The sequence below is a fragment of the Hemiscyllium ocellatum genome, chromosome 7 (genome assembly GCF_020745735.1).
Source record: "Hemiscyllium ocellatum isolate sHemOce1 chromosome 7, sHemOce1.pat.X.cur, whole genome shotgun sequence".
Lineage (NCBI taxonomy): Eukaryota > Metazoa > Chordata > Chondrichthyes > Orectolobiformes > Hemiscylliidae > Hemiscyllium > Hemiscyllium ocellatum.
Window position 1 is genome coordinate 3461598 of NC_083407.1, and position 27814 is coordinate 3489411.

At 49.5% G+C, this 27814-nt stretch overlaps 1 protein-coding gene across 13 annotated transcripts in view; it reads right to left on the bottom strand.

The window, feature by feature from the left end:
- Positions 1 to 27814, bottom strand: part of tns1b (tensin 1b) — a 592899-nt gene that overhangs the window by 138742 nt on the left and 426343 nt on the right. For 12 of the 13 annotated variants that reach the window (XM_060828194.1, XM_060828193.1, XM_060828192.1 and 9 more), the window contains 7 exons: positions 25098 to 25162; positions 23021 to 23104; positions 21258 to 21370; positions 9754 to 9814; positions 9580 to 9655; positions 7909 to 8038; positions 4011 to 4076 (listed from right to left, as the gene is read on the bottom strand). In XM_060828194.1, coding sequence (XP_060684177.1) covers positions 4011 to 4076; positions 7909 to 8038; positions 9580 to 9655; positions 9754 to 9814; positions 21258 to 21370; positions 23021 to 23104; positions 25098 to 25162 — 595 coding nt within the window. The remainder of the gene's footprint in view (positions 1 to 4010; positions 4077 to 7908; positions 8039 to 9579; positions 9656 to 9753; positions 9815 to 21257; positions 21371 to 23020; positions 23105 to 25097; positions 25163 to 27814) is intronic. The other variant, XM_060828191.1, reaches the window with a different exon arrangement.

The following is a 27814-nucleotide window of genomic DNA, read 5'->3' on the forward strand; positions in this document are numbered from 1 at the left end:
CTGCTGCCTCCCAGCGCCAGGGAACCTGGATTCGATTCCAGCCTCGGGTGGAGTTTGCACATTCTCCCCCGTGTCTGCGAGGGTTCCCTCCACGTGCTCCGTTTCCTCCCACAGGCTGACGGTGTGTGGGTTAGGGTGGATTGACCACGCTAAATTGCCCCATAATATTCAGGGATGTGTAGGTTAGGTGCTTTAGTCAGGGGTAAGTGTAGAGTAATAGGGTAGGGGGAAATGGGTCTGCGTGGGTTACTCTGCAGAGGGTCAGTGTGGACTGGTTGGGCCAAATGGCCTGTTTCCGCACTGTAGGGATTCTAAAAAACTCAGACCAGTTCTACATTTCTGATGCTCCCAGTAGGATTCCTCCCCTCTGTCAATCTCTTCTCAAACTATGGGATTCTTCCCCAGCCTCTCACCCTCTCCCCATGTCCCTCAACCTCACCTTCACCCCATATCACCCAATCCCAACCTTTCCCCATATCTTTCTACACCCACCCTCTGCCTCATGTGTCTCAACCCCCACTTTCAACCCATATCCCTCAATCCCACATTAACCTCATATCCCTCAACCGTGCCCTTCAGTCCCCACCTTCTCCCTATCCCTCAATCCCACTCCCTTCCCCCGTTCTTCAGCAACAGCTTCTCGCCATTTCCCTGAACCCCACCTTCTCCTCATTTCCCTCAATCCTTTCTGTCCCCTGAAGGACGTCTGGTCCTCTGGCTGTATCCAATCCGTCCTCCTCAGGATCTGTGACTGTCCCTTTCATTGGAGGGAGATCCCAAGGTCTCAGAGTGACCTCACAGGAGGATAAACCAAACCAAGGGGAACATTCAAACAAAATGAAATAAAAACCAAACAACAGGCAGGAAAATGATTGTCAAGTAAAACCCCGGAAAATACACTGTCTTTATCTGTAAACAACAAGAGGATAATGACAGTAAGGTTTGGGTTGGATCAGGAGCTTGTGGGTAAGTTTCGTGTGGACTGTATTCATAGAAGGCGAGGAAGGACAGAGATTGTAATCAGGGAGAAGGAGTGGGGAATATGCGGTGGAATTTATACAATGGGAGAGGAACTGTTAAGGTGTTTAAAAGTCTTTGAAAGTGCACAAATCTCAAAGTACAGACAAAAGAAGTCCCAAGTCATTCGGGAGCTGAGTGGGGAATAGGAAAGGCTGAGGGAAAACCTAATGGAAGTGGGAGAGCAGGGCCTAATCACGGCTCACTGACTGGGGGGCTGAAGGGAGAAATGGTTTCACCAACAGGCTGCGGACAAACTTGAATTGCTAGTCTGGAAGGGTGCTACATTTAAAACAGATAATCACGGAAGAGAATCGAGTACAGGAGTTGGGATGACATGTTACAGCTGTTACAAGATATTGGTGAGGTCCCTTCTGGAGTACTGTGTACAATCCTGATTATCCGACTATAGGAAGTAGACTTAAACTCTTCCAAGTTTCATAACATCCCTCCAATAGCATGGAGACCAGAATTGGACCAGTATTCCAAAGGAGGCCAAACAGCCTCAACCATGAGCTCCAAAATCCTGTTCTCAATGTGCTGTAGTATACTGTACTGTGCTGTGCTGTAATGTACTGTGCTGTACTGTACTGTGCTGTGCTGTACTGTACTGTGCTGTACTGTGCTGTACTGTACTGTGCTGTGCTGTGCTGTACTGTGCTGTATTGTGCTGTGCTGTACTGTGCTGTGCTGTACTGTGCTGTGCTGTGCTGTACTGTGCTGTGCTGTGCTGTACTGTGCTGTATTGTGCTGTGCTGTACTGTGCTGTGCTGTACTGTACTGTGCTGTGCTGTACTGTGCTGTACTGTGCTGTGCTGTACTGTGCTGTACTGTGCTGTACTGTACTGTGTTGTACTGTACTGTGCTGTACTGTGCTGTACTGTACTGTGTTGTACTGTACTGTGCTGTACTGTGCTGTACTGTACTGTGCTGTGCTGTACTGTGCTGTACTGTGCTGTACTGTGCTGTGCTGTGGTGTACTGTACTGCGCTGTACTGTACTGTGCATCTTACCATCAGGAAGAACAAGTGCCCAGCCAGTCCCTGCCTCAACTGAACAACACATTTGGCAGCCATCTTCTGATTCTTTCTCAGTGCAATATTCTGACCAATCACAGTCAACCTTCCTGGTTTAAAATTTAATCAAAGCCTGGCTGTTAACTGTCAATCCGTAATAATGGGTGTATTCTCCATGGCAACACCTTTACCAATCACAGTCCATGTGATACCGAATCAGCATTCCCCTCTCTCATATTATAAATCTTGGGTTTGCCCTCGATTTGACATTCTTGCAAAGTGTCCTGATGAGTGCAAGGTGAAAAGCTGCAGCAGAACGTTGTTTTCCAACGTTGTGCTCAAGTTCTGAGCAATGATTGGATTGGCTGAGGCTGCTTCCTTCAGAATGCGGGGGCTGAGGAAAGAGTAAAAAATGAGGTCTGCAGATGCTGGAGATCACAGCTGCAAATGTGTTGCTGGTCAAAGCACAGCAGGCCAGGCAGCATCTCAGGAATAGAGAATTCGACGTTTCGAGCATAAGCCCTTCATCAGGAATAATCCGGGCTGAGGAAAGAGTTAATTAATGTCAAGAATATTCCAACTGCTGGGTAGTGTGTATAGCAAGGAGGCATTCCTCTCAGCAGGGAGGGTCCATGACGGAGGATGGAGATTACCATCTTCTCATTGTCAGGAATTCTGTATTTTTGAACCAGGATTCAGGAGCCATTCCCTCATTGATAGTTCACCTGCTCCAACATCTTTGAAGAAATGTTGAGCATTATCAACCTAAAGGGTTAAGGCAGAGTGTGTGTGTGTGTGTGTGTGTGTGTGTGTGTGTGTGTGTGTGTGTGTGTGTGTGTGTGTGTGTGTGTGTGAGAGAGAGAGAGAGAGAGAGAGAGAGCGACAAAGGCAGGGGAAAAGGGAGGGGGACAGAGAGAAAAGAGAGAGTGTGTGAAAGATAGACAGGGAGAGAAAGGGCAGGAGAGAGAGAATAGAGAGAGTGCGAGAGAGAGAGAGTGAGAGAGAAGGGACAAGGACAGAAAGGGAGGGAAAAAGAAAGAGAGAGAGAGCAAGAGAGAGAGTGTAAAAGATTGACAGGGAGAGAAAGGAAGGCGAAGAGAGAGAAAGAGAGAGAGGGAGAAAGAGATGGGGAACAGGGAGGAAGAGAGAGGGAGTGATGCAGAGTGAGAGAGAGGAAGAGGAGATGGATTGGGGCAGGGGTTGGCCATTTAATGTGATCTCAGCGGCTTTACTTCCACTTTCCTACCTACTCTATAACGGAGTGTGGAGAGAGAAATGATCGATGTTCTGGAGTCTGTATCTGATGTTCGAGCTCGCGTGCTCACGTCATTATACCTGTCTGTGCATATGTAACTCTGCGTATATCTCTACAGTATATATATTCACCTGCACCTACACACAAACACATCCAGACTTGTACCTATATCCACCTGGATCTGCACCTCTCCATTTTTCTCCCCATCTCTCTTGCTGTCTCTCTCTCTCTCTCTCACACACACTCTCTCTATTCTCTCTCTGTCCCCCTCCCTTTTTCCCCTGCTTTTCTCTCTCTCTCACACACTCTCTCTATTCTCTCTCTGTCCCCCTCCCTTTTTCTCCTGCTTTTCTCTCTCTCTCACACACTCTCTCTATTCTCTCTCTGTCCCCCTCCCTTTTTCCCCTGCTTTTCTCTCTCTCTCTCTCACACTCTCTCTATTCTCTCTCTGTCCCCCTCCCTTTTTCCCCTGCCTCTCTCTTTCTCGCTCACTTTTTCTCAAATGTCTTGTTAAAATCTGCCAGTTTGCCTGTGGTTGCTGTCACCTGTCCTGTTAGCTCTCCTTTGGCTCAGTATCAGTCTTTCTCTGATAATACCCTCGGGCCATTTCACTGCATTGACAAACTCTGCCAGTGAACCTAGCGGTTGGTTTTAGACCACGTCCTGGGAGTGTTTTGTTCCATTCAGCTCCCAGTACCGAAATACCCAGGGATGAGACTTACCTTGTATTTTCTCAGGGCCAAAGGAGAAGATGAATTCCACCTTGGAATATTCTGGGAATCTGTCATCTGCGAGGGAAGATTGAAAAGCTGTATTGTAATGAGACAGCAGCATGAAGCAGCAGCAACAGGGCACACACCAGGGTAACCGCACCCAGAGACAACTGGTCCCCTTTGCTCTGTCTGCTCATGGTTTCCCAGCCTTCATCAAATCAGGGCCGACTGCCGCTGAGCTGGGAGGGCAGCAGCTGGCATTCAGATCAAGGTGATGCCCTGGTTTATAGCGACGTTGGGCATCAGTGTCACAGAGAGAACATTCCTGTTCCATCGTCACAGTTCATTCAGGAATCCAGGCTCGTTGATTGTTGAGCGAGGTAATATGTGTGTGCGTGAGACAGAGAGAGAGACTGTGTGAGTGTATGTTTGAGTGTGAATGAGAGTGTGCACAGTGGGCCTGAGTGTTAAGTGTGAGTGTGTATTTGAGTGTGTGTGTGTGTGTGTGTGTGTGTCAGCTATTATGAGCGAGAGTGTTTGAATGTCATGTTGAGCGAGGTATGTTTGACTGAGTGAGTGTGAATGAATGTATTTGAGCGAGTGTGAATTAGTGTGATTGATTGTGTTTGTGTGTGTGACAGTGTGGATGGATGGACTTCAGTGTGAGTGAATATATGTTGAGTGTGAGTGTATGAACATGTTAAGCATGTTTGAGTGCATGTATGAGGGTGTTTGAGTGTGAGTGAGTGTTGTATGTCTTTGTATGTATTTGTGTTTTGCATGTATCTGAATGTTTATGTGTATAAGTGTGTATATGTAGGAGTGTGAATGTGCGTGAGTGTGTATGTGTATGAATATGAGTGAGCATGGGAGAGTGAGAGTTTATATGAGTGTGAGTGAGTGTGAATGGTTATGTGTGACTGTGTGAGAGTGTGGGTGTGTAAGAGAGTGTATATGAGTGTGAGTGTGTGTGAGTGAATGTGGCTGACTGTGAGTGAGTGAGTGAGTGTGGGTGAGTGTGAGTGTGTGAGAGTGAGAGTGAGTGTGGGTGAGTGTGAGTGTGAGTGAGTGGGGGTGAGTGTGAGTGAGAGTGTGAGTGCGGGTGAGTGTGGGTGAGTGTGAGTGAGTGAGAGTGTGTGTGAGTGTGAGTGTGGGTGTGTGTGAGTATGGGAGTGAGTAAGGGTGAGTGTAAGTATGAGTGAGTGTGTGTGAGTGAGTATGGGTGAGTGTGATTGAGTGTGAGTGATTGTGAGTGTGGGTGAGTGTGAATATGAGAGTGAGTGTGTATTGGTGAGTGTGGGTGAGTGTGGGTGAATGTGGGTGAGTGTGTGAGTGTGGGTGAGTGAGAGTGTGAGTGAGTGACAGCGTGAGTGAGTGTGAGGTAGTGTGAGTGCGAGAGTGTGTAAGTGTGAGTGAGTGTGGGTGAGTATGGGTGAGTGTGAGTATGAATGAGTGAGTGTGGGTGAGTGAGTAAGTGTGGGTGAGTGTGAGTGTGAGTGAGTGACAGCGTGAGTGAGTGTGAGGTAGTGTGAGTATGACAGTGTGTAAGTGTGTGAGTGGGAGTGTGAGTTAGTGTGAGCATGAGTATGAGAGTGAATATGGGTGAGTGTGAGTATGAGTGAGTGAGTGTGGGTGAGTGTGAGTGTGGGTAAGTGTGGGTGAGTGTGGTTGAGTATGGTTGAGTGTGAGTGAGTGTGAGGGTGAGTGTGGGTGAGTGTGAGTGTGGGTGAGTGTGAGTATGAGTGAGTGAGTGTGGGTGAGTGTGGGTGAGTGAGTGTGTGTGTGTGAGTGTGAGTGTGGGTGAGTGTGTGGTTGAGTGTGGGTGAGTGTGTGGTTGAGTGTGGGTGAGTGTGTGGGTGAGGGTGAGTGAGAGTGAGTATAAGTGTGGGTGAGTGTGGGTGAGTGTGGGTGTGGGTAAGTGTGAATGAGTGTGTGAGTGTGGGTGTGAGTGAGTGTGAGTGTGGGTGAGTGTGTGAGTGTGAGTGAATATGTGCGAGTGTATGAGAGTGAGTGAGTGTGGGTGAGTGTGGGTGGATGAGAGTGAGTATGAGAGTTAGTGAGTGTGGGTGAGTGTGGTTGAGTGAGAGTGTGAGTGAGAGTGTGTGAGAGTGTGAGTGTGAGTGAGTGAGAGTGTGAGTGTGGATGAGTGTGGATGAGTGTGAGTGTGAGTATGGGTGAGTGTGGGTGAGTGTGGGTGAGAGTGTGAGTGTGGGTGAGTGTGACTGCGTGTGGGTGACTGGGTGAGAGCGAGTGAGTGTGACTGTGGGTGAGTTTGAGTATAAGAGTGAGTGAGTGTGGTTGAGTGAGAGTGTGAGTGAGAGTGTGTGAGAGTGTGAGTGTGAGTGTGAGTGAGAGAGTGAGAGTGAGAGTGTGAGAGTGGATGAGTGTGAGTGAGTGTGAGTGTGAGTGAATGTGGGGGAGTGAGTGAGTGTGGGTGAGTGTGGGTGAGTGTGGGTGAGTGTGAGTGAGTGAGAGTGTGTGTGAGTGTGAGTGTGAGTGTGGGTGAGTGTGAGTATGGGAGTAAGGGTGAGTGTAAGTGTGAGTGAGTGTGTGTGAGTGAGTATGGGTGAGTGTGATTGAGTGTGAGTGTGAGTGAGTGATTGTGAGTGTGGGTGAGTGTGAATATGAGAGTGAGTGTGTATTGGTGAGTGTGGGTGAGCGTGGGTGAGTGTGGGTGAGTGTAAATGAATGTGAGTGAGTGTGAGTGAGTGTGGGTGAGTGAGTGTGACTGTGAGTGAGAGTGTGAGTGAGTGTGAGTGTAGGTGAGTATGAGTGAGTGTGAGAGTGTGAGTATAAGAGTGAGTGAGTATGGATGAGTATGGGTGAATGAGAGTGTGAGGGAGTGAGTGTGAATGAGGGTGAGTGAGTATGAGAATGAGTGAGTATGGTGAGTGTGGGTGAGTGAGAGTGTGAGTGAGTGACAGCGTGAGTGAGTGTGAGGTAGTGTGAGTGTGAGAGTGTGTAAGTGTGAGTGAGTGAGAGTGTGGGTGAGTGAGAGTGTGGGTGAGTGTGAGTTAGTTGACGTGTGACTATGAGAGTGAATATGGGTGAGTGTGAGTATGAGTGAGTGAGTGTGGGTGAGTGTGAGTGTGGATGAGTGTGCTTGAGTGTGGTTGAGTGTGAGTGTGAGGATGAGTATGGGTGAGTGTGAGTGAGTGTGGGTGAGTGTGAGTATGTTGGTGTGAGTGAGAGTGAGTGTGTGGGTGAGCGTGGGGTATGGGTGTGATGGTGAATGGCTGAGGGCTCCCTCCCTGGATGTGAGGCCTTGCTGTGAGGATGTGGAGGTGGGCCCACTCTGGGATCTGCCTGTCCCTCCCTCTGGGACAGGCCTGTGTCCCCAGGCTCCAGTTCCTGTTTCTCCAGGAGTGGGTCCTGTACCCACCCCTCACACCGTCACCCACCACCCTCCCAGACCCAGGCCCCAGACCCACCACAACCCTCATGTGGTCAGACCAGGCCCCAGGCTTGTCCCAGCTCAACAACAACAAACACGAGAAGGAGCTTCAGCATCGAAGCCGTCAACAGCTGAGGGGGTGGGGGTGGGGGGGTGGGGGGGGGGGGGGGGGGTGGAGGAGGGGGGGCGCGGGGGGGGGGGTGAGGCAGGTTCGTTACACCAGACACTCCCCATGGATCCACTCCGGCTCACACACCAGCCACCACCCTCTCCCCATCCCCCAATCCACCTCTCTCCCTGTCTCCCCAAAACACACCCTCTCCCCATCTCCCCCAATCCCTCCCTCTCCCCATCTCCCCCAATCCCTCCCTCTCCCCATCTCCCCCAATCCCTCCCTCTCCCCATCTCCCCCAATCCCTCCCTCTCCCCATCTCCCCCAATCCCTCCCTCTCCCCATCTCCCCCAATCCCTCCCTCTCCCCATCTCCCCCAATCCCCAGGAGAAAGACGTCACCTTTAAAAGCATCATCGAGGTCTTCTTTACCAAAGACGATGCCAAGGTCATGGATTGCACATGTATGGAATTGGACACGAAACACAATCTCTCGGCTCGGGCCCCCGGAGTTTTTATGGTAACATTTCAGCTGCAAGGAACAGAATCAGACAAAGCTTTCATTTCAGACCGGCTGTGTCTCTGCACGGACACCCAGGGTCATTTCAACACGGTCACCCAGTCAATCCCCCTGTTCACAATGACTGAACAATATCAGTGTGTGGGAGTGTACCCCAGAGAGAGTCAGTGTGTGTGGGAGTGTACCCCAGTGAGAGTCAGTGTGTGTGGGAGTGTACCCCAGTGAGGGTCAGTGTGTGTGAGACTGTACCCCAGTGAGAGTCAGTGTGTGAGGGAGTGTATCCCAGTGAGAGTCAGTGTGTGTGGGACTGTACCCCAGTGAGGGTCAGTGTGTGTGGGAGTGTACCCCAGTGAGAGTCAGTGTGTGTGAGACTGTACCCCAGTGAGAGTCAGTGTGTGTGGGAGTGTATCCCAGTGAGAGTCAGTGTGTGTGGGAGTGTACCCAGTGAGAGTCAGTGTGTGTGGGAGTGTACCCCAGTGAGAGTCAGTGTGTGTGAGACTGTACCCCAGTGAGAGTCAGTGTGTGAGGGAGTGTATCCCAGTGAGAGTCAGTGTGTGTGGGACTGTACCCCAGTGAGAGTCAGTGTGTGTGAGACTGTACCCCAGTGAGAGTCAGTGTGTGTGAGACTGTACCCCAGTGAGAGTCAGTGTGTGAGGGAGTGTACCCCAGTGAGAGTCAGTGTGTGTGGGTCTGTACCCCAGTGAGAGTCAGTGTGTGAGGGACTGTATCCCAGTGAGAGTCAGTGTGTGAGGGACTGTACCCCAGTGAGGGTCAGTGTGTGTGGGAGTGTACCCCAGTGAGAGTCAGTGTGTGTGGGGCTGTACCCCAGTGAGGGTCAGTGTGTGAGGGACTGTACCCCAGTGAGGGTCAGTGTGTGTGAGACTGTACCCCAGTGAGAGTCAGTGTGTGTGGGACTGTACCCCAGTGAGAGTCAGTGTGTGTGAGACTGTACCACAGTGAGGGTCAGTGTGTGTGGGAGTGTACCCCAGTGAGGGTCAGTGTGTGTGAGACTGTACCCCAGTGAGAGTCAGTGTGTGTGAGACTGTACCCCAGTGAGAGTCAGTGTGTGAGGGAGTGTACCCCAGTGAGAGTCAGTGTGTGTGGGTCTGTACCCCAGTGAGAGTCAGTGTGTGAGGGACTGTATCCCAGTGAGAGTCAGTGTGTGAGGGACTGTACCCCAGTGAGGGTCAGTGTGTGTGGGAGTGTACCCCAGTGAGAGTCAGTGTGTGTGAGACTGTACCCCAGTGAGAGTCAGTGTGTGTGGGACTGTACCCCAGTGAGAGTCAGTGTGTGAGGGACTGTACCCCAGTGAGAGTTAGTGTGTGTGAGACTGTATCCCAGTGAGAGTCAGTGTGTGTGGGAGTGTACCCCAGTGAGAGTTAGTGTGTGTGAGACTGTATCCCAGTGAGAGTCAGTGTGTGTGGGAGTGTACCCCAGTGAGGGTCAGTGTGTGTGGGAGTGTACCCCAGTGAGGGTCAGTGTGTGTGGGAGTTAGTAGTGTGAGATTGTCAGAGAAGGTTTTTGTAGCCTGTGATCCTACAATAATTTCTTACCAGGATATCTCCTTTTAGCATGAGGCCTGGTTCGATGGTGATACAAATACTGGTCTGACCATCTCCTGGAATGTTGCTGATGTAAAGCAGAAAATTATGATTGGTATTTGTTACTGAGCACACGAGAAACCAGGGACGAGAATTTGAAACATTGAATGTCACAGAGTGACTCACTAGATTCCTGAGGTGTACACCGGCTGCATTGATTGGTAGATCTTCAGGAATGACCGACAACCTAGAACAGAGGAGGAGCATTATTCGATCACAGGGAAGGTGGGTACGAGTAACAGTGAGTAACAGGGACAGGAACAGAGAGTAATAATGATTGAAACAGAGAGTAATGATGGGAATGAGAGACTAATCACAATCACCGCAGGGACTAAAGGTGAGAAAAACCCAGAGTGGTGAAATAGGGAGTAACAGTGAGAAGCAGACACTGTCATAGTGAGGGAAACGGGATGTGTTAGTAACAGCGTGTGGCGCTGGGCTGTGTTTATGGTATCCTCAGACAACTGGCAAGCTGCTGTGCTGAAGGTGATGACATTCCCTGCAGTATTTACAAACAGCGTCTGCTGGGATCTGGGCTGAGACACTGGAATTAGCCAGATATGGACCTGCACTCCATCCATGAGGAACAAACAGGAACAAAGGAATTGTGCTCCACGACACAATTCATCTCCAGGTTTGGGATCCAGCTCGCATCTGAGAGTCACACTCTCTGTCTCGGGGAGAGTCTGGGAGGTGGGGCAGCTGGTGAAATGGCACGGAAGAGGGCAAACTTGATCTTCAAAAGAGTGGCACTGGAAAAGCACAGCAGGTCGGGCAGCGTCCGAGGAGCAGGAGAGATGATAGTCTGAGCAAGAACGTGCCACTTTCACCTCGGAGATCTCAACTTGCTGAGGCTACCTGCCCTGAGAACAAAGCCAACCATTCAGTTGCCAAACCTTCAAGCTTCCCTCGCCCTGGAGAACCATTCCCCTCATGCCTCCAGCCTCTGCACTCACCACTGCGGTAGACCATAAAGGGTTAACATCCATCTTCCATCAGCTCCACCCACCTGACTGACGTGTCCCAGAGTCTCAGGGTGGACACAGGGAGCTCTCACTTTCAGAGGGAACAGCATCTCTGTAAGGTCCCAGTAACTCACCTTACCAAGTGTAGCCGTGTTTACATGTAACCTACTGTAACAGAGATACAGTAAGGTGTGCAGAGACACAGTAAGGTATACAGACATACAGTAAGGTGAACAGAGAGAGAGTAAGGTGTACAGAGACACAGTAAGGTGTGCAGAGACACAGTAGGGTGTACAGAGACACAGTAAGGTGTACAGAGATACAGTAAGGTGTACAGAGACACAGTAAGGTGAACAGAGACACAGTAAAGTGTAGAGAGATACAGTAAGGTGTACAGAGACACAGTAAGGTGTACAGAGATACAGTAAGGTGTACAGAGACACAGTAAGGTGAACAGAGACACAGTAAAGTGTAGAGAGATACAGTAAGGTGTAGAGAGACACAGTAAGGTGTACAGAGACACAGTAAGGTGTACAGAGATACAGTAAGGTGTACAGAGACACAGTAAGGTGAACAGAGATACAGTGAGGAGTGCAGAGATACAGTAAGGTGTACAGAGACACAGTAAGGTGTACAGAGATACAGTAAGGTGTACAGAGACACAGTAAGGAGTGCAGAGATACAGTAAGGTGTACAGAGATACAGTAAGGAGTGCAGAGATACAGTAAGGTGTACAGAGACACAGTAAGGTGTACAGAGACACAGTAAGGTGTGCAGAGATACAGTAAGGTGTACAGAGACACAGTAAGGTGAACAGAGATACAGTAAGGTGTACAGAGACACAGTAAGGAGTGCAGAGACACAGTAAGGAGTGCAGAGATACAGTAAGGTGTACAGAGACACAGTAAGGTGAACAGAGATACAGTAAGGTGAACAGAGATACAGTAAGGTGTACAGAGACACAGTAAGGAGTGCAGAGATACAGTAAGGTGTACAGAGATACAGTAAGGTGTGCAGAGATACAGTGAGGAGTGCAGAGACACAGTAAGGAGTGCAGAGATACAGTAAGGTGTACAGAGACACAGTAAGGTGTACAGAGACACAGTAAGGTGAACAGAGATACAGTAAGGTGTACAGAGACACAGTAAGGAGTGCAGAGACACAGTAAGGAGTGCAGAGATACAGTAAGGTGTACAGAGACACAGTAAGGTGAACAGAGATACAGTAAGGTGAACAGAGATACAGTAAGGTGTACAGAGACACAGTAAGGTGAACAGAGATACAGTAAGGTGTACAGAGACGCAGTTAGGTGTACAGAGATACAGTAAGGTGTGCAGAGATACAGTGAGGAGTGCAGAGATACAGTAAGGTGTACACGGATATAGGAACGTGTACACAGACACAGTAAGGTGTACAGCGATACAGTAAGGTGTTCAGGGATATAGGAAGGAGTACAGAGACACAGTAAGGTGTACAGAGACACAGTAGGGTGTACTGAGACACAGTAAATGTACAGGGATACAGTAAGGTGTACAGAGATACCGTAAGGTGTGCAGGGATATAATAAGGCGTGCAGAGATACAGTAAGGTGTATAGGGATACAATAAGTTGTGCAGGATACAGTAAAGTGTACAGAGACACAGTAAGGTGTACAGAGACACAGTAAGGTGTGCAGAGATACAGTAAGGTGTACAGAGACACAGTAAGGTGTACAGAGATACAGTAAGGTGTACAGAGACACAGTAAGGTGTGCAGAGACACAGTAAGGTGTACAGAGATACAGTAAGGTGTGCAGAGATACAGTAAGGTGTACAGAGACACAGTAAGGTGTGCAGAGATACAGTAAGGTGTACAGAGATACAGTAAGGTGTACAGAGACACAGTAAGGTGTGCAGAGATACAGTAAGGTGTACAGAGATACAGTAAGGAGTGCAGAGATACAGTAAGGTGTACAGAGATACAGTAAGGAGTGCAGAGACACAGTAAGGGGTACAGAGACACAGTAAGGTGTGCAGAGATACAGTAAGGTGTACAGAGACACAGTAAGGTGTACAGAGATACAGTAAGGTGTGCAGAGATACAGTAAGGTGTACAGAGACACAGTAAGGAGTGCAGAGATACAGTAAGGTGTACAGAGATACAGTAAGGTGTGCAGAGATACAGTAAGGTGTACAGAGACACAGTAAGGAGTGCAGAGATACAGTAAGGTGTGCAGAGATACAGTAAGGTGTACAGAGACACAGTAAGGAGTGCAGAGATACAGTAAGGTGTACAGAGATACAGTAACGAGTGCAGAGATACAGTAAGGTGTACAGAGACACAGTAAGGAGTGCAGAGATACAGTAAGGTGTACAGAGACACAGTAAGGTGAACAGAGATACAGTAAGGTGTACAGAGACACAGTAAGGAGTGCAGAGATACAGTGAGGAGTGCAGAGATACAGTAAGGTGTACAGAGACACAGTAAGGTGTGCAGAGACACAGTAAGGAGTGCAGAGACACAGTAAGGAGTGCAGAGATACAGTAAGGTGTACAGAGACACAGTAAGGTGAACAGAGATACAGTAAGGTGTACAGAGACGCAGTTAGGTGTACAGAGATACAGTAAGGTGTGCAGAGATACAGTGAGGAGTGCAGAGATACAGTAAGGTGTACACGGATATAGGAACGTGTACACAGACACAGTAAGGTGTACAGCGATACAGTAAGGTGTTCAGGGATATAGGAAGGAGTACAGAGACACAGTAAGGTGTACAGAGACACAGTAGGGTGTACTGAGACACAGTAAATGTACAGGGATACAGTAAGGTGTACAGAGATACCGTAAGGTGTGCAGGGATATAATAAGGCGTGCAGAGATACAGTAAGGTGTATAGGGATACAATAAGTTGTGCAGGATACAGTAAAGTGTACAGAGACACAGTAAGGGGTACAGAGACACAGTAAGGTGTACAGAGACACAGTAAGGCGTACAGAGATACAGTAAGGTGTACAGAGACACAGTAAGGGGTACAGAGATACAGTAAGGTGTACAGAGACACAGTAAGGTGTACAGAGACACAGTAAGGTGTGCAGAGATACAGTAAGGTGTACAGAGACACAGTAAGGAGTGCAGAGATACAGTAAGGTGTACAGAGATACAGTAAGGAGTGCAGAGATACAGTAAGGTGTACAGAGATACAGTAAGGTGTACAGAGACACAGTAAGGGGTACAGAGACACAGTAAGGTGTACAGAGATACAGTAAGGTGTACAGAGACACAGTAAGGTGTACAGAGATACAGTAAGGTGTGCAGAGATACAGTAAGGTGTACAGAGACACAGTAAGGTGTACAGAGATACAGTAAGGTGTGCAGAGACACAGTAAGGTGTACAGAGACACAGTAAGGGGTACAGAGACACAGTAAGGTGTACAGAGATACAGTAAGGTGTGCAGAGATACAGTAAGGTTTACAGAGACACAGTAAGGTGTGCAGAGATACAGTAAGGTGTACAGAGACACAGTAAGGAGTGCAGAGATACAGTAAGGTGTACAGAGATACAGTAAGGAGTGCAGAGACACAGTAAGGAGTGCAGAGATACAGTGAGGAGTGCAGAGATACAGTAAGGTGTACAGAGACACAGTAAGGTGTGCAGAGACACAGTAAGGAGTGCAGAGACACAGTAAGGAGTGCAGAGATACAGTAAGGTGTACAGAGATACAGTAAGGTGTACAGAGACGCAGTTAGGTGTACAGAGATACAGTAAGGTGTGCAGAGATACAGTGAGGAGTGCAGAGATACAGTAAGGTGTACAGAGACACAGTATGGTTAACAGAGATACAGTAAGGTGTACAGAGACGCAGTTAGGTGTACAGAGATACAGTAAGGTGTGCAGAGATACAGTGAGGAGTGCAGAGATACGATAAGGTGTACACGGATATAGGAACGTGTACACAGACACAGTAAGGTGTACAGCGATACAGTAAGGTGTTCAGGGATATAGGAAGGAGTACAGAGACACAGTAAGGTGTACAGAGACACAGTAGGGTGTACTGAGACACAGTAAATGTACAGGGATACAGTAAGGTGTACAGAGATACCGTAAGGTGTGCAGAGATACAGTAAGGTGTACAGAGATACCGTAAGGTGTGCAGGGATATAATAAGGCGTGCAGAGATACAGTAAGGTGTATAGGGATACAATAAGTTGTGCAGGATACAGTAAAGTGTACAGAGACACAGTAAGGGGTACAGAGACACAGTAAGGTGTACAGAGACACAGTAAGGGGTACAGAGACACAGTAAGGTGTACAGAGATACAGTAAGGTGTACAGAGATACAGTAAGGTGTACAGAGACACAGTAAGGGGTACAGAGATTCAGTAAGGTGTACAGAGACACAGTAAGGTGTACAGAGATACAGTAAGGTGTACAGAGACACAGTAAGATGAACAGAGATACAGTAAGGTGTACAGAGACACAGTAAGGTGTACAGAGATACAGTAAGGTGTACAGAGACACAGTAGGGTGTACTGAGACACAGTAAATGTACAGGGATACAGTAAGGTGTGCAGAGATACAGTGAGGAGTGCAGAGATACAGTAAGGTGTACAGAGACACAGTAAGGAGTGCAGAGACACAGTAAGGTGTACAGAGATACAGTAAGGTGTACAGAGACACAGTAAGGTGTGCAGAGATACAGTAAGGTGTACAGGGATACAGTAAGGTGTACAGAGACACAGTAAGGTGTACAGAGATACAGTAAGGAGTGCAGAGATACAGTAAGGTGTACAGAGATACAGTAAGGAGTGCAGAGATACAGTAAGGTGTACAGAGACACAGTAAGGTGAACAGAGATACAGTAAGGTGTACAGAGACACAGTAAGGAGTGCAGAGATACAGTAAGGTGTACAGAGATACAGTAAGGTGTGCAGAGATACAGTGAGGAGTGCAGAGACACAGTAAGGAGTGCAGAGATACAGTAAGGTGTACAGAGACACAGTAAGGTGAACAGAGATACAGTAAGGTGTGCAGAGACACAGTAAGGTGAACAGAGATACAGTAAGGTGTACAGAGACGCAGTTAGGTGTACAGAGATACAGTAAGGTGTGCAGAGATACAGTGAGGAGTGCAGAGATACAGTAAGGTGTACACGGATATAGGAACGTGTACACAGACACAGTAAGGTGTACAGTGATACAGTAAGGTGTTCAGGGATATAGGAAGGAGTACAGAGACACTGTAAGGTGTACAGAGACACAGTAGGGTGTACTGAGACACAGTAAATGTACAGGGATACAGTAAGGTGTACAGAGATACCGTAAGGTGTGCAGGGATATAATAAGGCGTGCAGAGATACAGTAAGGTGTATAGGGATACAGTAAATGTACAGGGATACAGTAAGGTGTACAGAGATACAATAAGTTGTGCAGGATACAGTAAAGTGTACAGAGACACAGTAAGGTGTACAGAGACACAGTAAGGGGTACAGAGACACAGTAAGGTGTGCAGAGATACAGTAAGGTGTACAGAGACACAGTAAGGTGTACAGAGACACAGTAAGGGGTACAGAGATACAGTAAGGTGTACAGAGACACAGTAAGGAGTGCAGAGACACAGTAAGGAGTGCAGAGATACAGTAAGGTGTACAGAGACACAGTAAGGTGTACAGAGACACAGTAAGGTGAACAGAGATACAGTAAGGTGTACAGAGACGCAGTTAGGTGTACAGAGATACAGTAAGGTGTGCAGAGATACAGTGAGGAGTGCAGAGATACAGTAAGGTGTACACGGATATAGGAACGTGTACACAGACACAGTAAGGTGTACAGCGATACAGTAAGGTGTTCAGGGATATAGGAAGGAGTACAGAGACACAGTAAGGTGTACAGAGACACAGTAGGGTGTACTGAGACACAGTAAATGTACAGGGATACAGTAAGGTGTACAGAGATACAGTAAGGTGTGCAGGGATATAATAAGGCGTGCAGAGATACAGTAAGGTGTATAGGGATACAGTAATTGTACAGGGATACAGTAAGGTGTACAGAGATACAATAAGTTGTGCAGGATACAGTAAAGTGTAGAGAGATACAGTAAGGTGTACAGAGACACAGTAAGGGGTACAGAGACACAGTAAGGTGTGCAGAGATACAGTAAGGTGTACAGAGACACAGTAAGGTGTACAGAGATACAGTAAGGTGTACAGAGACACAGTAAGGTGTGCAGAGACACAGTAAGGTGTACAGAGATACAGTAAGGTGTACAGAGATACAGTAAGGTGTGCAGAGACACAGTAAGGTGTACAGAGATACAGTAAGGTGTACAGAGATACAGTAAGGTGTACAGAGACACAGTAAGGTGTACTGAGATACAGTCTTACAAACTGGTTTAAGAAGCTTCAAAGCACTGAAGTAGTAGTACCGTTCTGATATAACACAATAGTCCCATTCCCGTGTGATTCCGTGTTATGAAAAATCATGTCCTAGCCGCACCATTAAAACTAATGAAACTAGAATCCTGTTATAGCCAATACTGGTCAGGAAAGATCGAATTCTAAAAATAATGATCTAAAGTCTTCAATCCCATTGTAGCCAATTCACATTGACCAACCCCGCATTACAGCAGAGTAGTGTGTAATGCAACACAGAATTTAAACATCTGACTGACAAAATAATGCTGGACAAAGTCTACGGTCTTCTATAATCATTCAATTTCAAACAGTAATTGTTAAATACAAGACGAAAGGGTTGAAGATCAGCAAATTTAAAGTGATAATAAAATGGCAGAATAAAAACAGCTCCCTAGTGAGTTTTGAGGAGATCTGTAGCTCAGATTGAGGTTCTGGATGTAGGTTTGCTCGCTGAGATGGAAGGTTCATTTCCAGATGTTTCGCCACCGTACTGGGTAACATCTTCAGTGGGCCTCCAGGCAAACCACTTCTGGTAATTCCTGTTTTCTAATTATATGTTTGGGTTTCTTTGGGTTGGTGATGTCATTTCCTGTGGTGATGTTATGTCCTGTTCCTTTTCTCAGAGGGTGGTAGATGGGGTCTAACTCGATGTGTATGTTGATAGAGTTCCGGTTGGAATGCCATGCTTCCAGGCATTCTCATGCCCACTGAAGACGTTACCTCGTAGGTTGACAAAATGTCTGGAAATGCGCCTTCCAGCTCAGTGAGCAAATTTACATCCAAAAACTGCTTCCAATAATTAGATTAATCAATGCATTAATAAGAAATTGAGAGAGAAATTGTAATTCCCATCAGATTGCAGAAGAGAAGGTCCATATAGACCACCTGACTGGACATTGTGCAGCTGGCAATCCTTAGGAAACAGGATTAGCTCAAAATCAAATACAGCGCAGACGTAAGGCACAGTGATAGAGCTGCAGAAAGATTGGAGGATCCACACGCACCACACAAATGCCAGGCAATAAGAGACAGTCTAATCACTGCACTACTGATACTCCATGGTGTTACCATCACTGAATCCCTCACTATCAACTTCCTGGGGGTGACCACTGACCAGAAACTCAACTGGACTCCCCACATAAACACAGCGGCTACAGGAGCAGCTCAGAGGCTGGGAATCCTGCAGTGAGTAACTCCCCTCCTGACTCCCCAAAACCTGTCCGCCATCTACAAGGCCCAAGTCCGGAGTGTGATGGAATAATCCCCACTTGCCCTGGATGGGGGCAGCTCCAACAACACTCAAGAAGCTCAACACCATCCAGGACAAAGCAGCCGCTTGATTGGCACCACATCCACAAACACCCACTCCCTCCCCCACCCACACTCAGTAACAGCAGTGTGTACCATCCCCTCCCTCCCCCACCCACACTCAGTAACAGCAGTGTGTACCATCCCCTCCCTCCCCCACCCACACTCAGTAACACCAGTGTGTACCGTCCCCTCCCTCCCCCACCCACACTCAGTAACAGCAGTGTGTACCATCCCCTCCCTCCCCCACCCACACTCAGTAACAGCAGTGTGTACCATCCCCTCCCTCCCCCACCCACACTCAGTAACAGCAGTGTGTACCATCCCCTCCCTCCCCCCACCCACACTCAGTAACAGCAGTGTGTACCATCCCCTCCCTCCCCCACCCACACTCAGTAACAGCAGTGTGTACCATCCTCTCCCTCCCCCACCCACACTCAGTAGCAGCAGTGTGTACCATCCCGTCCCTCCCCCCACCCACACTCAGTAACAGCAGTGTGTACCATCCCCTCCCTCCCCCCACCCACACTCAGTAACAGCAGTGTGTACCATCCCCTCCCTCCCCCCACCCACACTCAGTAACAGCAGTGTGTACCGTCCCCTCCCTCCCCCCACCCACACTCAGTAACAGCAGTGTGTACCATCTACAAGATGCCCTGCAGAAACTCACCAAAGACCCTCAGGCAGCACCTTCCAAACCCACACCCACTTCCATCCAGAAGGACAAGGGCAGCAGATCCATGGGAACACCACCCCCTGCAAGTTCCCCTCCAAGCCCCTCACCATCCTGACTTGGAAATATATCACCGTTCCTTCAGTGTCACTGGGTCAGAATCCTGGAATTCCCTCCCTCAGGGCATTGTGGGTCTACCCACAGCACATGGACTGCAGCGGGTCAGGAAGGCAGCTCACCCCCATCTTCTCAAGGGGCAACTAGGGACGGGGGAATAAATGCCGGGCCCAGCCAGTGACACCAACATTCTTTGAGTGAATAAAGAAAATAATGCCATAAAAGAAACATCTGACATGCCCAAAAGTCAAGTGGCCTTTGAGTCAAATTTGGCCAGAGTACATAATGACTCAGACTGTCATCAATATCTCGCTGAAGAGCTATCAGTGTCATCACTTGGTGAGTTGGCCAAGAATTCTAATTGTGGACACCAACAGTATTTCACACTGATGCATGGAGAGAGGACAGTTATTCCTGCTTGCTTTTTGGGAAGGTGTATTGGACAGGATACCTTGGGAATAGCTAAATGTACAGTCCACAGTCAGCAGCGTAGTGACCAGAGAACCCAAAAGAGACTGAAGATCTCACCTTACATGATCACACTTGAGTATCATGTGGAATCCACTGCTGCCATCACCAAAGGCAGGGCAGAAGCTATAACTCAGTGAGGTTTGGGTGAAGAGACTAATACTGAGAACCCGAACTAACAGTCCAACCCACTGGAGCTGATTCAGGAGTTGTTCATTGATCATCTTCAGTCAATAGAATAATCAACGCCAGAGACAGAGATAGTGCGGGGTGAGCAACAATCTTTCAGTGACACAACTGAGAACCGAGGGACAGGGAACATCCAGCTGGAGGAGAAGGGAAAGATTTCAAGGGGGTTTGAGGGGCAGGTTTTTCACACAGAGGGTGGTACGTGTATGGAATGAGCTGCCAGAGGATGTGGTGGAGGCTGGTACAATTACAGCATTTAAAAGGCATCTGGATGGGTATATGAATAGGAAGGGTTTGGAGGGATATGGGCCGGGTGCTGGCAGGTGGGACTAGATTGGGTTGGGATATCTGGTCGGCATGGACAGGTTGGACCGAAGGGTCTGTTTCCGTGCTGTACATCTCTGTGATCTCGAGGGGAAGACCTCATACATAACTCCATGGGAGCCAGACCAATGAAACAGGAGATGGTGAAGTAGGTGCAAGGGCTTGGCTTGAACATCCAGGAAACCCCAGAAAAAGAGACACCCTTTTCTCGTGTGAAAACGATGACCCAGAAATCCAGGACACGACAAGGAACCCAGTATTTATTCCAACACAGTAGCTGCTATCCAAGGTGGAGATTTTGAGTATTACAGGTGTATCAGAGGATGGTTTGGCCTTAGTCCGACACTGAGAGGGAAGTCTGCGTCTCTCAAGCAATATTTAGAGTTTAAGGATCCAAACACACTGTCAACAAATGACAGCATTCCCCACTGAGTGTTTAAAGTCTGGTTGAAGATTTGTAGCTCGGGTGTCCGTTGTTGTGGTTCTGTTCGCCGAGCTGGAAGTTTTTGCTGCAAACGTTTCGTTCCCTGGCTAGGGAACATCATCAGTGCTGTTGGAGCCTCCTGTGAAGCGCTGCTTTGATGTTTCTTCCGGTATTTATAGTGGTTTGTTCTTGCCGCTTCCGCGTGTCAGTTTCAGCTGTAGTAGTTTGTGTGTGGGGTCCAGGTCAATGAGTCTGTTAATGGAGTTTGTGGATGAATGCCATGCCTCTAGGCTCCCTAGTAGCCATACACTCAGACAACCAGCAACATGAATTTGGCTGGGAAAACACTACCATCATAGGACAAGCCAGACAGAGAACAGCCAGGGAATTCCTAGAGGCATGGCATTCATCCACAAACTCCATTAACAGACACATGGACCTGGACCCCATATACAAACCACTGCAGCTGAAACTGACACCCAGAAGTGGCAAGAACAAACCACTATAAATACCGGAAGAAACATCAAAGCAGCGCTTCACAGGAGGCTCCAATAGCACTGATGATGTTCCCTAGCCAGGGAACGAAACGTTTGCAGCAAAAACTTCCAGCTCGGCGAGCAGAACCACAACATTCCCCACTGAGCACATCTGAAGGAGAGAGGATCCTGCAGCAGAGACATGATCCCCAGCACAGAAGGCAAAAACCTCGAGCTTTTGTTTCAGACACTTGGAAACATTCAGGAATAATTTCTCTGGGGTACTCTGAAGCCTTACCACCTTTAACGTCGAAATCAGGAATTCCGTGCATGATGACATGATGTAAGAACAAAGGCTTATTGTTCATCTTGATGGTTCCAGAGAGCAGCCCACTGAAATAATGCACATACCTGCAGCAGAGACAGAGAGCCCATTAACATTGAGGCCACACTCACCGTCACTCAGATAACCCACAGCACAGGCACACCACAGGCTAGACCCACATTCCTGATCAACAGCCTATGCACAAAACGACGGCTCTCCGGCTCTTCAGACGCTGCCTGACCTGCTGTACTGTTCCAGCGCGACACACTCAAATCTGATCGCCAGCATCTGCAGACCACACTTCCACTGAGATCCAAATTAAACCACACTCTCCCCATCAAACACTCCCAGGACAGGGACAGCACGGGGTTAGATACAGAGTAAAGCTCCCTCTACACTGTTCCCCCATCAAACACTCACAGGACATGGACAGCACGGGGTTAGATACAGAGTAAAGCTTGCTCTACACTGTCCCCCATCAAACACTCCCAGGACAGGGACAGCACGGGGTTAGATACAGGGTAAAGCTCGCTCTACACTGTCCCCATCAAACACTCCCAGGACAGGGACAGTACAGGGTTAGATACAGAGTAAAGCTCCCTCTACACTGTCCCCATCAAACACTCCCAGGACATGGACAGCACGGGGTAAGATACAGAGTAAAGCTCCCTCTACACTGTCCCCCATCAAACACTCCCAGATTAGGGACAGCACGGGGTTAGATACAGAGTAAAGCTCCCTCTACACTGCCCCCATCAAACACTCCCAGGACAGGGACAGCACGGGGTTAGATACAGAGTAAAGCTCCCTCTACACTGTACCCCATCAAACACTGCCATGACAGGGACAGCATGGGGTTAGATACAGAGTAAAGCTCCCTCTACACTGTCCCCATCAAACACTCCCAGGACAGGGACAGCGTGGGGTTAGATACAGCGTATAGCTCCCTCTACACTGTCCCCCATCAAACACTCCCAGGACAGGGACAGCGTGGATTTAGATACAGAGTAAATCTACCTCTACACTGTCCCCCATCAAACACTCCCAGGACAGGGACAGCATGGGATTAGATAGAGGGTAAAGCTCCCTCTACACTGTCCCCAACAAACACTCCCAGGACAGGGACAGCACGGGGTTAGATACAGAGTAAAGCTCCCTCTACACTGTCCCCCAGCAAACACTCCCAGGGCAGAAACAGCTCGGGGTAGGTACAGAGTAAAGCTCCCTCTACACTGTCCCCCATCAAACACTCCTGGGACAGGGATGGCACGCGGTTAGATACAGAGTAAAGCTTCCTCTGCACTGTCCCCATCAAACACACCCAGGACAGGGACAGCAGGGGGTTAGATACAGAGTAAAGCTCCCTCTACACTGTCCCCCATCATACACTCCCGGAACAGGGACAGCATGGGGTTAGATTCAGAGTAAAGCTCCCTCTACACTGTCCCCCATCAAACACTCCCAGGACAGGGACAGCACGGGGTTAGATTCAGAGTAAAGCTCCCTCTACACTGTCCCCCATCAAACACTCCCAGGACAGGGACAGCACGGGGTTAGATACAGAGTAAAGTTCTATGTGACACAGACTGCGATTTGCTTGCACAGTGTTAATGCAGGAGGAAAATCTCTGGAGAGTGCAGGTTAGCCGGCATTCTCCTACATCCTGTGCACTCCTGTCCCCGCTCCCCGTCTCTGTCAGCTTGGCCCCATCCTCCCCACCTCCCCGAGTGACCTACCTGCGCTGGGAGGGCTGCCCCACCGGCACGATCTTGTCCTCGTAGAATTTCTTCATGGCGAATCGGTCCAAGGCTTGGTCAGCACTGTCCGGGGGGCAGGGAGGGGGCAGAGGTGATGGTGAAGGAAAGGGGGGTGGGGTAAGGGGGTGATGTGTGACAGCAGTGATGGGGGAGGGGGATGGGGAGTGGGTGATTGGGGAAGGGCATGGTGGTGATGGCGGAGGTGTGAGATGGGCATGGGATGATGGGGGGTGGGGTTGATGGAGGACAGGTGTGATGGGAAGTGATGGGGGAGGGGTGTGGGTGATGGGGGAAGGGGAGATGGTGATGGGGCGATGGAGGGGGTAACAGGGAGGGTTGTGGGTGATGGGGGAGTGGGTGTGGGTGATGGGGGAGTGGGTGTGGGTGATGGGGGAGGGGTGTGGGTGATGGGGAGGGGTGTGGGTGATGGGGGTGTGTGTGTGGGTGATGGGGGAGTGGGTGTGGGTGATGGGGGAAGGGTGTGGGTGATGGGGGAGTGGGTGTGGGTGATGGGGGAGGGGTGTAGATGATGGGGGAGTGGATGTGGGTGATGGGAGAGGGGTGTGGGTGATGGGGAGGGGTGTGTGTGTTGGGGAGGGGTGTGTGTGATGGGGAGTGGGTGTGGGTGATGGGGAGTGGGTGTGGGTGATGGGGGAGTGGATGTGGGTGATGGGAGAGGGGTGTGGGTGATGGGGAGGGGTGTGGGTGATGGGGAGTGGGTGTGGGTGATGGGGAGTGGGTGTGGGTGATGGGGAGTGGTTGTGGGTGATAGGGTGGGGTGTAGGTGATGGGGGAGTGGATGTGGGTGATGGGAGAGGGGTGTGGGTAATGGGGGAATGGGTGTGGGTGATGGGCAGTGGGTGTGGGTGATGGGGGAGTGGGTGTGGGTGATGGGGGAGGGGTGTGGGTGATGGGGGAGGGGTGTGGGTGATGGGGGAGTGGGTGTAGATGATGGGGGAGGGGTGTGGGTGATGGGGGAGTGGGTGTGGGTGATGGGGGAGGGGTGTGGGTGATGGGGGAGTGGGTGTGGGTGTGGGTGATGGGGGAGGGGTGTGGGTGATGGGGGAGGGGTGTGGGTCATGGGGGAGGGGTGTGGGTGATGGGGGAGTGGGTGTAGATGATGGGGGAGGGGTGTGGGTGATGGGGGAGTGGGTGTGGGTGATGGGGAGGGGTGTGGGTGATGGGGGAGTGGGTGTGGGTGATGGGGGAGGGGTGTGGGTGATGGGGGAGTGGGTGGGGGAGGGGAAACAGCAGGAAAGGTTGAATTCAGAATGTGAAGACAAATAGCTCCTTAATCAAGACCCAGGGGAAATACGTGGTCCTAGCCATCACATACACACCGTCCCAGTCACACAGACACACCGTCATCAACCAGGTGTTTCATCACAACAAAGGAAATAGGAGCAGGAGCAGGCCATTCAGCCCCTCGGGCCTGCTACACCATCCAACACCTTGGGCTTTAACCTGACCTTCCCGCCCACTTCCCAACTGTCTCGGTTAAACCAAGACCCCTAGGATCTCTCTGTTCCAGCTCCCCTCTCCCCCCATCTTAAATATGGTCAAGGATGGACATTGGCAATCATCTGGAGTCGAGATCCCAGGGCCTCATACCCCTCTGAAGGAGGAAGCGGCCACCCCTGTCTCTGTGCTAACCATACCCTGAGACTCTGCTTCACCCACCGTATCCTAACCCTCTCTCTCCACTGCCCTCAGCCCCAGGGGTGAAGAAGGTCTCAGTATTATCTCTGTCAGGCCCTTTCACAATGTTGGTACATCTCAATATAATCGCCTCGCATTTTCCCGAGTTCCATAGAGCACTGCCCCATGTCACCCTCATCGTAACACAGACCCCTCAGCACCGATCAGAGAAACTGCCCCGTACCACCTCAGCACATGGGTGCCCGTTAGCGACCCCCACATCCTGTGAATGAACACAAAGTGACAGAGGGCGAGTGCAGAGTCTGGTGCCGGGCTGATGAGCTGGTAGTACTGGAGTTTGTAATGTTGGAGTGAGAAGGTCTGAAGGTTCGGAAGAGCAGACAGCTGAGGCCCCTACCTGGCTGAGATGTTGCTGTAATGCATGTAGGCAGCAATGACCACTCCAGTCCGACCACGGTTTCCCTGCAGTTAGAGAAGACACAACTGAGTCAATACCAGGAAACCACCACAGACACCATCAGTTCACCCAGCCCCCAGTTATAGGGAAGAACAAAGCACCTGACCATCTGGTCATTTGCTGACTAATTCTGGTATTTTAAACGCTCATCCATGTGCTGCTTCAATGTTCTGATGTTGAGGTGTCGCTATTGGACTGGGGTCAGAGGTCACATGGCATCAGGTTAGTGTCCAACTGGTCTATTTGAAATCACAAGCTTTCAGAGTGCTGCCCCTTCACCAGGTGAACTGTAAATGAACCTTAGATTAGATTAGATTACTTGCAGTGTGGAAACAGGCCCTTCAGCCCAACAAGTCCACACCGACCCTCCGAACAGCAACCCACCCAGACACATCCCCCTACATTTACCCCTTCACCTAACACTACGGGTAATTTAGCATGGCCAATTCACCCTGACCTGCACATCTTTGGACTGAGGGAGGAAACCGGAGCACCTGGAGGAAACCCACGCAGACACAGGGAGAACGTGCAAACTCCACACAGTCAGTTGCCCGAGGCCAGAACTGAACCTGGGGTGTCGTCTGACTCTGCTGAAACATTTCGAGAGCATCTCTCTCCACTACCCCTCGAAGCACCTGCCACATTTCTACCACCCTATGGGTGAATAGATTCTGCCCAGTAAACCACTCTCTCCCCAACTTAAACTGGTGTCCTCTGGTCTTCGTCACATCTGTAATAGGGAAGAGATTCTCATGGAATAGGAAATTCGACGTTTCGGGCATAAGCCCTATGAAGGGCTTATGCCCGAAACGTCGAATTTCCTGTTCCTTGGATGCTGCCTGACCTGCTGTGCTTTAACCAGCAACACATTTTCAACTGTGATCTCCAGCATCTGCAGACCTCATTTTTTACCCCAAGTGATTCTCATGGTCTGCGCTGTCTGTGCCTCTCATAATTGCATCTCCCTCAATCAGACTGCCCTCCAGCCTCCTCTGTTCCAGGAAAAACATCCCCAGCCTATCCAGTCTCTCCTTCCCACTGAGACATTCCATCCCAGGTAACGTCCTGGTGAATCTCCCTCTGAACCCCCTCCTGTGCAGCCCCATCCTTCCAACAGGATGGTGACCAGGGCTGCACACTGTGTTCCATGTTGTGGGGGTTACAGTATGACATTGCTTTTTCGAAGCAGTGAGCGGGAGAACTCGTGGCTATTGAGTTCAGAAGATTCTGCCGGGTAAACCCCACTTTCTGATTGTCTGAGCTGCAGTGATTCAAGAAAGCAGCTCACCCCCACCTTCTCAAGGGGCAGCTAGGGACGGGGAATAAATGCTGGGCCCGGCCAGTGACCCCCACATTCCCTGAATGTATTAAAAGAAAGAGAGAGAAACATTCAGAGCCTCAAAACAGAAAGTGTCCAAATCTCTCTCTCTCTCTCTCCAAATGGCAAAATAAAGCACAAGTCAACAAATATTAGAAGAAAGAATTTGAACAAGAGCGCCCCCCAGGGCTCCCCGACTCATGATCAAATCACAGAACGACTGTGATTCACACCTTGTTGTTGATGTGGAAATAACAAAAGACTGTGAGAAACTATTCAGCCCATCCTTGAAATCTGAAGGTGGGATCTTGGTTCCCCATCCTCACGGTACAGTAAACTGTTTGAGTTTTAGTGTCTTCATCATGATTTAGTGTGCGTGTGAGAGAGACTGTTGCGTGTGTGTATGTGTGAGCCAGAGTGAGTGTGGGTGCGTGTGTGTGTGTGTGTGTGTGTGTGTGAGCCAGAGTGAGTGTGGGTGTGTATGTGTGAGCCAGTGTGAGTGTGGGTGTGTGTGTGTGTGTATGTGTGAGCCAGTGTGAGTGTGGGTGTGTGTGTGTGTGTGTATGTGTGAGCCAGTGAGTGTGGATATGTGTGTGTGTGTGTGTGTGTGTGTGTGTGTGTGGTGTGAGCCAGAGTGTGTGTGTGTGTGTGTGTGTGTGTGTGAGCCAGAGTGAGTGTGGGTGTGTGTGTGTGAGCCAGAGTGAGTGTGGGTGTGGGTGTGTGTATGTGTGAGCCAGAGTGAGTGTGGGTGTGGGTGTGTGTATGTGTGAGCCAGAGTGAGTGTGGGTGTGTGTGTGTCTGTGTGTGTGTGTCTATGTGTGCCAGAGTGAGTGTGCGTGTAAGTGACTGTGAGTCTGTGCGAGTGTGTATGTGGGTGTTTTGAAGGGCTACAGTTTAAATTGCAGAGATTAGAAATCCTTTCTATTCATAGGATCCCTACAATGTAGAACCAGGACATTCAGCCCATCAAGCCCACACTGACCCTCCAAACAGCATCCCACACTCACCATCCCAATACCCCTGCATTTCCTGTGGTTAATCCACCATAACCCGCACTTCTTCGGACTGAGGGAGGAAACCGGAGGAAACCCACGCAGACACGGGGAGAATGTGCAAACTCCACACAGTCAGTAACCAAGGAGTGGAATCGAACCGGGTCCCTGGTGCTGTGAGGCAGCAGTGCTAACCACTGAGCCACTGTACCACTTCTGTCTTTTATTAACGTATGTGACAATAAATTACGTTATTTTCTGTTAATGGTAAAACCTGGTGGGAATTGTTTTTTCTCTGAGTAGCAGTCAATTGGGCAACTTTGTCACCTTGATGATCCCACTGGGAT